Here is an 11,355-nt window from a genome sequence, read left to right on the forward strand (position 1 = left end):
TCTTAATACTGTATGTATTTCTTGTAAAATCCAGACGTATGACGAAATTGAAATAAAAATACTAAGCTGAACGAAACGTTATTTCTTATTACTTTTTTTTGGTCGGCCTATTCTATTTTTTTTTTCTAAACACCTATAATTTCGTATATTTTTAAAATCAGTTTTTCCTTTTATATAATGAGAAGTAATAATATGAAAAAAAATTGACTATACCATATCTATTTTGTTGTCTCTCCGACCCAAATCTCAGCTTTACGTAAATTAGAAATCTAGGGTTCTTCCGATTAGGCTAAATCGAATCGAGATTCCCCTCGTATCTAAATCTTTGGATTCTTAAATATGTCTCAGAACGGGAAGCTGATCCCAAATCTGGACCAGAACAGTACGAGGCTCCTCAATCTCACAGTTCTCCAGCGAATCGATCCATACATCGAGGAAATCCTCATCACAGCAGCTCATGTTACTTTCTATGAATTCAACATTGATCTCAGCCAATGGGTAAGTTTCAATCAATCATCATATGCATAATTTGATGTTTGCTCTTGTACCTAGCCACTGATCTGTCTTTTTTTCTCAATCAGAGCCGTAAGGATGTTGAAGGATCTTTGTTTGTTGTCAAAAGGTAAGTACTTTCGATCTTCAACTACTGTGTGATGTACTCTGTGTTAATTTTAATGCTATTTTAAATCTGATGGATCCTTTTTGGTTTCTATCAGGAGCACTCAACCTCGATTTCAGTTTATTGTGATGAATCGTCGGAATACAGGTCAGTATTTTCTTCCCAGATATTGTCTTGGTTCCAGTTTTAGTATTTCTCACATGAAGTTGTTGTGTCCCTTGTGTCCATTCTTCTTTGTGTCTGTTTAAGCTATATGTCTTTCCAATCCCAAAATTACAATAACTGTCCAGTGATTTGGTTAAATTTAATTACTCCCTTCGTGATGTACTAGCAAAAGTAGTGGATATGTATCAATGAATTTTTGTTTAGGAGAGTGAATTCAGGTTTAGCTCATCTATAACTTAGGGACAGGGGTGGATAAGGTTTATCTCCTCGGAGAATCATGTTAATATAGATCTAGAAATTGTTTGCGAGTTTTTAAGTTAGGATTCTGTATTAATGTATTGTTGAATTTCTCTGGGCAGATAATCTGGTGGAGAATCTCCTTGGAGATTTTGAGTATGAGGTCCAAGGTCCATATTTACTTTACCGTAATGCATCTCAAGAAGTAAATGGCATTTGGTTTTACAATAAACGTGAATGCGAGGAGGTAGCAACTCTTTTCACCAGGTAAATATAAGTTACTGTATTAGGTAGTAACTTTTTTTGTAATTGGCAATCATGAATGTAAAACTAGAACCTCAAATAAACGTATGTTCCAGTTTGTGGATTATCAGACATATTCATGTCGGCAAACATAGTGCTTTTGTGAAGACATTTCTTGTAGATTTTGTTTTTTTCACTGTTTTGATGACGTGAGTACTCGTTGTATCTCTGCCTAATGATTCCTTGGCATGACAGAATACTTAATGCATATTCCAAGGTTAACCAGAAGCCAAAGACCTCGTCTTCAAAAAGGTAAGAGTTTCATGTTTATATTAAGACATTACATTATTAGCTGTTTCTTGTATTTTTCTTCTTTGAAGTGAAACTTGAAGATCTATTTTCCGGCTGGTTCTTATATTTTAAATTGAGTTAAATTTTCTATTTACTGCAGTGAGTTTGAGGAATTGGAAGCTGTGCCTACAATGGCAGTTATGGATGGTCCCCTTGAACCGTCTTCAACTTCTAGGGATGCCCCTGATGATCCTGCTTTCGTCAACTTCTTTAGCGTAAGTCTCTAAAAGTTTCTGTACACATTCACACTATCGTCTGCACAGCATCATCTATGACTAATGACAGGAGGGCTTTCTATTAGTTTTATATTCTTGAACTATCTTCAGCGTAGTATTTGGTCCAACTTAGATTCTAATCTGTTCATTTTCTTACTTCAACTCAAATTGTAACACTAAATTTAACAAAAATGTTGTTGCCTTGACTACAGTCAGCGATGGCTCTTGGGAACAATGCAAGTGGGTCAGCAAGTGGGCAGCCTTACCAATCATCACCGATTCCTCACCAACCTCACCAACCCACCATTGCTCCTCCTGTAGCGGCAGCAACACCTTCGCAGATAAAATCACCACCACCTCTACCATCCTCCTCTCCTCTGATGCCTCTCTTTGACAATAATCCTGATCTTATCAGCAGCAGCTCCAACGTTACCGATTTGGTTACACCAGCCTCTTTCTTTGGGCCCCCGCGAATGATGGCACAACCGCACCTCATTCCTGGTTCATCTATGCCCACTGCTCCTCCTCTCAACCCTAATAATGCGGCTCACCAGCAGCGGTCGTATGGTACTCCGGTGCTTCAGCCTTTCCCACCACCAACTCCACCACTATCACTCGCTCCTGCACCCACTGGCCCCGTTATCACCAGAGACACAGTGAAAGAAGCTCTTTTATCCCTGTTTCAGGTTTGTCTTTTTACCAAATCGGTTTTTACTTGATCTGCTGCCAAAACCTAACGAGATGCTTTTGACAGGATAATGAATTTATCGATAAGGTGACCCGAGCTTTACAAAATGCACATCAATCATGAAACTGCGCTGCATCAGCATCTACGTGTGGGACAGTGGCGATTTGATTTAGAATGTGTAGTTAAAATGTAGTTTTGTTTGTTCCCTGTGATACTTTTGAACAAGTGTTGTTGGAACCTCCAACGAAGGAATGTTACAAGATACTGCACTGCTCCCTTGTTTTAGCTCATGGACCTACTTTTCATTTTTTCTACTTTCAAGTGTCAAACCTATCCTCTTATTATGATTATAGTGTAGGCACCGCACATATATAATCAAACTTCGGAAATTCACAATTCTTCCTGATATATTAAATCTTTCATCTATTTGATCAAAAAAAAAAAAAAAAACTTTTCATCTATTAGAAGTTTGGAGATCATTAGAATTGTAAAAACATGTTTACATGCTTCGAGAGTGAAGAAACATATAAACACGATCGAACAGAGTTATCCTCCTTTTAGAGTACTATCCAATCATCATCTCTAAGCGTCGGTCAAGAAACATCGAAGATCATTTTCAACTCTATTTCTTAGAATCAAGAACATTTAAGAAACACTTGGGGTTAAAACATCAAATAGCAAAGATAGGGTCGTTTTGATTTTGATTAATAATAATTATTACACATAACGAAGAGAAAGGACATATCGTACAAATGGAAAGAGTAATGATTGATAATGCTTAGAAGTAATCCTCGGTCCTGCCCTTGAATCCAATTTGTCCGAAAGTGAGGCAGAGGAAGAGGCCTAAGTGCCACGTAACCAACCACAACCAGAACTGTGAAGTGAGAGCTGGAGGAGTTGGGAAGTGAGCCAGCTCAGTTCCGATGCTGTCGAAGAAGAGACCCGTCAGGCTCTTCCCGTTTATAGCCGGGATACTCGACGGAGCTAACCATCCGATCAGCCCAAACCCCACCACGTTCAAATCTCTCCTCAACCAGTTCCTCTCAAAGCTATTTTCATTTTTGCCACAAAGACAAATTTAGTTTTAGAAAACACCTCAAAAACATTCTTTAGTTTACCAGTTGAACCCGAACAAAACAAAAGAGAAACATATACCAAGTGACTCTTCCTCCGGATGCCCCGGCGAGTTTCAGAGGGTTCTTGGCGCTTAATGTTGGTTTTAGAAAGGCTAATAAAACATCATAAGAAACTACGATTAATTACATATCATGTAAACATTGTAGTATATGTTTGAGTCAAAAAGACAGAGAGATTACATGAAGAGAAGGGTTTGGTGGTGATGGAGGATCCTCCGAGTCCTATCACCGTCGATGGGGTTGCAAATGTTGCTGCCATTTTTTTACTTTGCTCTGTGCTTCTTTCTCCCAAATCCGATCTCCCTTGAAGTTTTTTTAAGTAAAACACAACACAAGGCCCCAAACTACAAGAAATAGATTTGAGTTTTGTGGACGAAGGCAGAGATTTCTAGGATGTGTTATCAATCAATAGCTTTGTGACACATCACTATTTTCTTAGATATTGTGGGTCTACCTTTTATTTCTTGGATAAGATTTATTCCTGATTTTTTTTTCTTTTCCTAAGCTGTACCAAAATTAAAGAACTGTACCAAGTATACCATTTGTTCGGTTCGGTATGGTCCGGGAATCGAATCTGGTCCAGGAGCTAAAGGCGTAATTTGATCAGCCGAGTCTGATCGGCGGGTGAAATGGACTACAGCTTAGCGGCGGTGAAGATGCTTTGCTCCCAGCTCCGGGACGCTAAACCGACGCCTTCTCAGAACGCCACCGCTCTAGGCGGTGTTCTTTTTCAACGTGCTTGGTTACAGGTTCCGATCTATCTATCATTCTCTCAATTCCTGTATTCTGTTTCGATGACATTCGATTCTTGCGTTGCAGGGCGTTTTGGTCTCCATCTCCGGCGGCGGAGAGGACAGTATGATCCTTGATGACGGAACCGGTCTTGTCGAGCTCGGCCTATCGAGCGATTTCTCCCTCCGTCAGTGGAAATCGGGAATGTACGTGATGGTTGTTGGTGTTTACCATATCCGTACTGGGGAGATACCTTTACTTAAGGTTACAAATTCTTTACTCTTTGTTATGCTTCCTCATATGCATATTGGATCAGTCCAGTGTTGTTTTAGTTTGGCTGAGTTTGCAGACAAGTCAAATTGCTCTATACCAAATTGGCACAGACGAGAGTGAAGTGAACATTTTAGATGTTATGGTGACAAGAAGCTTAGAGAAATAACATCACAAAGAAGCTTAAGTTCCAGCACTAGGCTAACACAGGCTTAGGGAACTATAACCACAAAGAAGCTTAAGTTCCAGCAGAGGTTTATGAGTTTGTGTATGGTAACAATCTTGTGGTGATACTTTGAAGCTAGATTCATATAATCAGTAGTAACTAAGAGATTCATCTTCTCTTGTGATGTTAGAGTGAGAGTGTCATCTGAATCAACAACCATCAGTTTTCCTGCATTTACATGGAATGCTTTGATTGTTACTAACACAGTTTACATTGTTTTTTTTTATATAACTGAAACCAGGTTCATAAGATGGTTGAGCTGTCGGGAAGCCCTGATCGTGAAGCCATGTGGTATTTGGAAGTCATGGACGCATACAGACTGTTCTATGAGCCATTGATCCAGGAGTTCTCTTGACTCTCCCCTTAACTTTTCATCCTCGAGAAAGAAACATCAGTAGATAGATTATCTCTTCTCATTCTTTTAGTTTTACCAGACCAGAACAATCCATTTTTGTTGGAGATAATCACTAAATCATGGATATGTCTAACTTAAACGAATCAAAAGCAAGGTCGTCTTATTTCTAACACCGTTGTTGGTTTTGTTTTTATCCAAAATCCGTTGCAATTCTTATATTCTTAACCATGTACTAAATTACAATTACCGATACAATTTTACAAAATGCCATTCATGACTAGTAATACCTACAAAATTGTTCTACAAGTTGAGCAGACAAGTTAGAAATACCAAACAGCCTTAAGCAATTGTTTCCACCATTTCGACTTAGAGCTCCTCTCAATCGTGCCTTCTCTTCCTCATGCATCCTCAACAGCCTAAGGATCTCTCGCACCCGAGGGAAAAATGCACCAGGACGAACACAATAAGGTTGAAGCACTGTAAGAAGCGCCTCCGCGTCGACCTCAAACCTATCAAATCTTTTTCCCCGTAAAACAGGTTCTCCTGAGAAAAATTTACGAGAAACATAGTGGTCAAGCCCTTCCGCGAGATTCCTCCACAAGTCTAAGAAGTCTTTCGGGTTCATGTTTAGCTGAAGAACACATAGATGCCTTCTTAAATTGTCCAATGCTTCTGCAACACTCTGAGACACTGTTAAATTGTTGGAACCAATAATGATGTTCTCTTCCCATAAAACCGTATTGATATTGAAGTGGTCGCTGCAAAGATTGTCAAATTGGTGGAGAAAAACTGTTATAATCTCCATAAGCCAATTGGTTTCCAACTCAACAAGGCTTTTCAGTTCTTCCCCAAAAAAGCAGCCTTGGCAGGAAACTTCAGGTTTTCTGTCAACTTTGGCACTGGTTTCCGCAGCCCACATCTCCACAAAAACTAAATCATCACTCCATTCTCGTAGTTTTGATTCAAGATACCGAGCGGTATTAATCGGTCCACAGGCTTGTATAAGTGTATCCTCAAACAAGCCATAGTGGGAGAGATCAATCTTCTTGAACTCCAGTAACATAAATTTGAATATACACCAGAGAAATTTGGTGGCAGTAGCTCTTATAAATTGGATCCTTGGCAGAATGACTGGTAGGGATAGACCATGGTCTATCAACTTCCAAGTCCTATTAAGAAAAGAGTCTGCTATAATTGGCGCTTTATAATCTTCTCTTGTGGATAAAACATACATTGCAGACCGTGAGCTAGATTCATTAGCATGTTTAGTTCTTTCACTATCAACTACCCAAGCTCTCTCATTCTTGATATCCTCTTTCGTTTTTCTATAAGCATCCTTTAGCTCAATCTTTCCCCAAGTCTTGAGCCACTCGGGTTTCTTACAAAATAGTCCCAGTACTGATATATTTTGAGAAAACGCTGTTGAAGAGCCTTCATAAGAAAGACAAGTATCTGAATTCACAAATGACTGCATTCGTTTATCAAATGTAACCATCTGATCGACAAGGTGGAACCACGACGATATAGCTTCAGTTTTCATGTGCTTCTCTTTGAACGTATCTATAAGCCCAGGAAAAACCTTGATCTCTAAGAATCCAGATAGCATCTGGACCATCGCTGAAACCCAAGCTTCTTTAGCACTGCAGCTTACTAACATAGCTCTGTCAATCAAGGGCTGTAAGAAATCATCCACCCCATCAGCAAAGTCTCTTGTAACTTTGTAGACAAGTTCAAAAATAAACTCAGGTTGTTCAGCCCATTGCATGAAATGATACTCCATCCGAGATGCAACCGGTTTCACCAGTTCATCAATTGCCCAGAGTCCAACATTACTATTTTCTTTGGGCATATGAAGCTTCTTCCGTTTTTCCTTCTTGGTATTAAGTTGCTGTAAACCACAGAGGAGTAGAAAGCTTTGGGAATAAGACTCCTTTTGATCTCCTTGCATCAAGAGTAGAGGATTAGGGATGGTAGCAACCTCTCTATACTCGACTTTGGAAGTTGCCAGTTTCGGTGGCCAGCCAAGAGACGAAAGAAAAGCTCGGTGATCTGCGATAACCTGTGGGCGTATAACAGACAAACTTTTATCCGCTCTACTATCAACAGAATCTATAAGGTGGCGCCACTGTGAGTGATGCCTTGTAACATAGCCAAGCATTTCTTCAATCTCACTCATGGTCTTGATGGCATGATTGAACCTCTTATGCTTGACTGCAAGGTCCTGCATTTAAAGATAAAAAAGTTTTAATCTTCCATATTTAGCTACCACAACTCTATATAGTAGTTAGCTTGTGGATTGAAAAAGCTTTACTTGAAGCGTACTTCCTTTGTGGTTTCTTATAGGATGAAACACTGAATCTTCAAGATCTCCAACCAGACTTTCCAACTTTAAGGCAGTCACTGAAAGAATTTGAATTTTTATTTGTATCAGGTTGGCTATTGAGGATGTTCAAAAATCAATAATCGAGCCAAACTCACCGATATATTTACGCTGATTCTGTATTCGGCATAGTTCTTCTACGAGTTGCTGTAACTCGCAATTCGTTTGACTTCCGACAGAATCCGTAGCTGCAATGAGAAAATTGGAGACAATCAGAAAACTTTCTTTCTTCATCACCAAAATAAACAAAGAGGGTATGGTAACTTACGGAGACTGAGAAGGCTCTCCAGGTTCAATCTTAAATCTTCGAGTGAAACTTTAGCAGAAAGCGAGGTTGAGATCCAGGAAACGGCCTGTTTGGTGAGATCTGTCCGGAGGTGGAGAAGACGGTCGTTTAGATCAGAACATTCGTGGCTTAAATTGGACGTTAGTCTTGAAGAGCGGAGGAGCAGATCTCGAAGGTCCTCGAGATTACCGTCAAGAAAGCCTAGTGCAAGACCGGGTAGGTCGGTCGGTTTTGGCAAGACGAACGACAGTGGAAGTGGATGTGCCATCGGAAGCATTTGCCGGGAAACGGTTGTTTCTTTTTCTAGAGCCTTTCGGTGGTCTCGACTCCAATGTGTTTTTATATAATTTGTTTATTTTATTTAGAATTAAAATTAGAATTTCCTTTTTTTATATAAAAAATTTAAATTGTAAGAAATAGAAGAGAAAAAAAATGTAAACTTGATTCAAAGGCGCCGTCGAATCCATCTTTAAGGGTTTAGAGACTTTTAGGGTTTACTGAGAAGAAGAGGCTGAGAGAAAGAGAGAGTGATGGGGAAGAGCGAAAAGACGTCGCTTGGGCGATCGCTGGTGAAGCACCACAATCATATGATTCAGGAATCGAAAGATAAAGGCAAGTACTACAAGAATCTTCAGAAGAAGGTTCTCGAATCCGTCACCGAGGTCAGCGACATCGACGCCATCATTGAGCAGGCTGAGGAGGCAGAGCGTCTTTACACCATTAATCACAGCTCCGCCACACCTTTGTCCATCAATCTGTAGGCTTCTCTTCTTCTAAATTCTTCTTTCTTTCATTTTTTGTTCTGTGTCATCTGATTGATTTGGTATTAGTTTATCTGTTTGTATAAGTTCGAATGATTCAGCTTGGTTATGCTGACCAGGAATCAACCAGTTGGTTTCATATGAGATTTTCATCTTATTGTTTAGTTATAATGGAGATTGGAGAACAGTTACTTCCATGTTGATGTTCTTACTGAACAATTTCATTTGCATATGTGCTGATTGGACTGTTTTGTTTAATGTTTTTGGGTACAGTGACACAAATTCCAGCTCAAGTGTTATAACAGCTGAAGAATGGAGAGAGCAACAGAAGATAGAGGAGGCTTTACACGCCAGTAGTCTTCAAGTGCCTCGAAGGCATGTGGTTTTATTCTCTTTTGAGATCTACACTTCTTTTTTTCCTAGCTCGGAGACAAAGTATAATTTTTTCTTTTTTTAATCTTCAGACCTCCATGGACACCCGAAATGTCAGTGGAAGAACTTGATGCTAATGAAAAACAAGCTTTTCTAAATTGGCGCCGGATGCTTGTGAGGTTAGCTTTTTTTGTCTAACCCCATCTTGATGTGCATGTTTCTGTGTGGCTTATTGCTATTTGCTTATGCATGCTTACATGTTCTCCAATATTTTGGTTTAGCCTTGAGGAAAATGAAAAGCTTGTTTTGACTCCATTCGAAAAGAACCTAGACATCTGGAGACAGCTTTGGCGAGTGCTTGAACGCAGTGATTTGGTAAGTCTTTGTCAAGGATGTACATGGGATTTGGTTAATTGTGAATTTTTTTTGGTTATTTATACTTATCCTTTTTCAGATTGTTATGGTAGTTGATGCTAGAGATCCACTGTTTTACCGCTGCCCTGATCTTGAGGTAGTACATTTTCTCCCAGCTTGAAACTCCACTTGGCTCCGTTTTCCTGATTCATATTCACTTAAAGATTCGTCGTGACACAGGCATATGCTCGAGAAATTGATGAGCATAAAAAAATAATGCTTCTAGTTAACAAGGCGGATCTTTTACCTACTGATGTTAGGTTAGCCAATCTTCTTGTGCCTTAGTACTTTGCCTCCAATCTTTTTTGTCTTCTAATCGAATTGTTTACATTTTGACATATCTGTAGGGAAAAATGGGCAGAATACTTTCGCCTTAACGATATTCTGTTTGTTTTCTGGTCAGCCATCGCTGCTACAGCTACCCTAGAAGGTAAAGTTTTGAAAGAGCAATGGAGACAACCTGATAACTTTCAAGAGACAGATGATCCAGACATTATGATATATGGCAGAGACGAGCTGTTGAGTCGTTTACAATTTGAGGCTCAAGAGATTGTCAAAGTAAGGAACTCTAGGGCAGCATCTGTATCATCTCATTCATTGAGTGTTGAATATCAAAGGGATCAAGCCGTGGTTGGTTTTGTTGGGTACCCAAATGTAGGAAAGAGTTCTACAATCAACGCATTGGTAGGTCAGAAGCGAACAGGTGTCACCTCTACCCCGGGGAAAACAAAGCATTTCCAGACTTTGATAATCTCTGATGAGCTTATGCTATGTGATTGCCCTGGTTTAGTCTTCCCTTCATTCTCAAGCTCGAGATATGAAATGATTGCTTGTGGTGTCCTTCCGATTGACCGGATGACGGAGCACCGTGAAGCTATTAAGGTGGTGGCAGACAAGGTCCCTCGCCGTGTCATTGAGAGTGTCTACAACATTTCTCTTCCTAAACCCAAAACCTATGAGCGTCAGTCCCGTCCACCTCATGCTGCAGAGTTATTAAAAAGTTACTGTGCTTCTCGTGGCTATGTTGCCTCTAGTGGATTACCTGATGAAACGAAAGCTGCTAGGCTGATTCTGAAAGATTACATCGGAGGTAAGCTGCCACATTATGCAATGCCACCTGGGATGACCCAAGGTGATGAACCGGATGTAGAGGACACTCAAGAGCTCGGAGATATTCTCGAAGGTTCGGAGTCCGAAGACTCTGCAGCAGGAGATGAGACAGAAAGTGAACAAGTTCCTGGTATTGATGATGTGCTAGATGATCTGAGCTCGTTTGATCTTGCAAATGGGCTTAAGTCTTCGAAGAAAGTGACAGCAAAGAAGCAAACCGCGTCACATAAACAGCACAAAAAGCCACAGAGGAAAAAGGATCGGACGTGGAGGGTTCAAAACACAGAAGATGGAGATGGAATGCCTGCTGTTAAAGTTTTCCAGAAACCAGCTAACACAGGTCCTCTTACGATGCGGTAATCAGCATATTGTAGTCATCCGAGCAAAGATCATTTCGAAAAGTTTTGTGGATTACAACCAAAGCTACCTACTTTATCTTTTTTAATATATGTAATAACAGTTGAACCTGTTGCAGTTGTCGAGTCTCTAGATGTATTTGTTTCCTTGCTATATTTTAAGTCACTTTGGGGAAAGGGAAGAAAAGAGAAGAGAGAAGGATAGAAAGGTGACAACTCAAATCTGGTGGAAATTGGAATTGTATTTGCCACTTGGAGATTCCCATCGTGTTGTATTGAAAGAATGAATATTATAGCCATAAAAGAGACTCTCTTTTGAACATTAGTGGAAAAGAAACTTGAAGCATTCACGGTTCGTACGTTTGGGGTTGGGTTCGTATTGTAATGTGTCTCAACTCTCTTATGGTCGGGTTAAATAAAACTGCTGCTGATTAGGCTT

At 39.9% G+C, this 11,355-nt stretch overlaps 5 protein-coding genes across 5 annotated transcripts; 3 read left to right on the plus strand and 2 right to left on the minus strand.

Annotated features, from left to right (window-relative positions):
* The first annotated feature begins 208 nt into the window (after positions 1-208).
* LOC17897798 (mRNA-decapping enzyme-like protein) lies at positions 209-2,851 on the plus strand. The gene is made up of 8 exons (XM_006305086.2): positions 209-498; positions 582-622; positions 717-766; positions 1,144-1,288; positions 1,520-1,576; positions 1,716-1,830; positions 2,043-2,516; positions 2,585-2,851. Exons 1-8 carry the CDS (start codon positions 340-342, stop codon positions 2,639-2,641), a joined length of 1,098 nt encoding a protein of 365 aa, XP_006305148.1. The 5' UTR covers positions 209-339; the 3' UTR covers positions 2,642-2,851.
* Positions 2,852-3,180: 329 nt separating this feature from the next.
* Positions 3,181-3,991, minus strand: LOC17898950 (photosystem I subunit O). Its single transcript, XM_006305700.2, has 3 exons — positions 3,835-3,991; positions 3,674-3,746; positions 3,181-3,567 (listed from the first exon to the last, which is right to left on the minus strand). The coding sequence occupies exons 1-3, from the start codon at positions 3,911-3,913 to the stop codon at positions 3,297-3,299; spliced, it is 423 nt and encodes a 140-aa protein (XP_006305762.1). The 5' UTR covers positions 3,914-3,991; the 3' UTR covers positions 3,181-3,296.
* Positions 3,992-4,161: 170 nt separating this feature from the next.
* On the plus strand, positions 4,162-5,407 carry LOC17898255 (recQ-mediated genome instability protein 2). The gene is made up of 3 exons (XM_006304234.2): positions 4,162-4,403; positions 4,474-4,650; positions 5,124-5,407. The coding sequence occupies exons 1-3, from the start codon at positions 4,284-4,286 to the stop codon at positions 5,235-5,237; spliced, it is 411 nt and encodes a 136-aa protein (XP_006304296.1). The 5' UTR covers positions 4,162-4,283; the 3' UTR covers positions 5,238-5,407.
* LOC17898319 (RINT1-like protein MAG2L) lies at positions 5,378-8,284 on the minus strand. The gene is made up of 4 exons (XM_006306719.2): positions 7,886-8,284; positions 7,716-7,805; positions 7,549-7,637; positions 5,378-7,458 (listed from the first exon to the last, which is right to left on the minus strand). The coding sequence occupies exons 1-4, from the start codon at positions 8,178-8,180 to the stop codon at positions 5,515-5,517; spliced, it is 2,418 nt and encodes an 805-aa protein (XP_006306781.2). The 5' UTR covers positions 8,181-8,284; the 3' UTR covers positions 5,378-5,514.
* Positions 8,285-8,346: 62 nt separating this feature from the next.
* Positions 8,347-11,241, plus strand: LOC17899964 (GTPase LSG1-2). The gene is made up of 7 exons (XM_006303749.2): positions 8,347-8,660; positions 8,938-9,039; positions 9,129-9,215; positions 9,318-9,411; positions 9,491-9,547; positions 9,631-9,710; positions 9,798-11,241. The coding sequence occupies exons 1-7, from the start codon at positions 8,434-8,436 to the stop codon at positions 10,918-10,920; spliced, it is 1,770 nt and encodes a 589-aa protein (XP_006303811.1). The 5' UTR covers positions 8,347-8,433; the 3' UTR covers positions 10,921-11,241.
* Positions 11,242-11,355: the final 114 nt, after the last annotated feature.

Source organism: Capsella rubella, unplaced genomic scaffold, assembly GCF_000375325.1.
Source record: "Capsella rubella cultivar Monte Gargano unplaced genomic scaffold, Caprub1_0 scaffold_1, whole genome shotgun sequence".
NCBI lineage: Eukaryota > Viridiplantae > Streptophyta > Magnoliopsida > Brassicales > Brassicaceae > Capsella > Capsella rubella.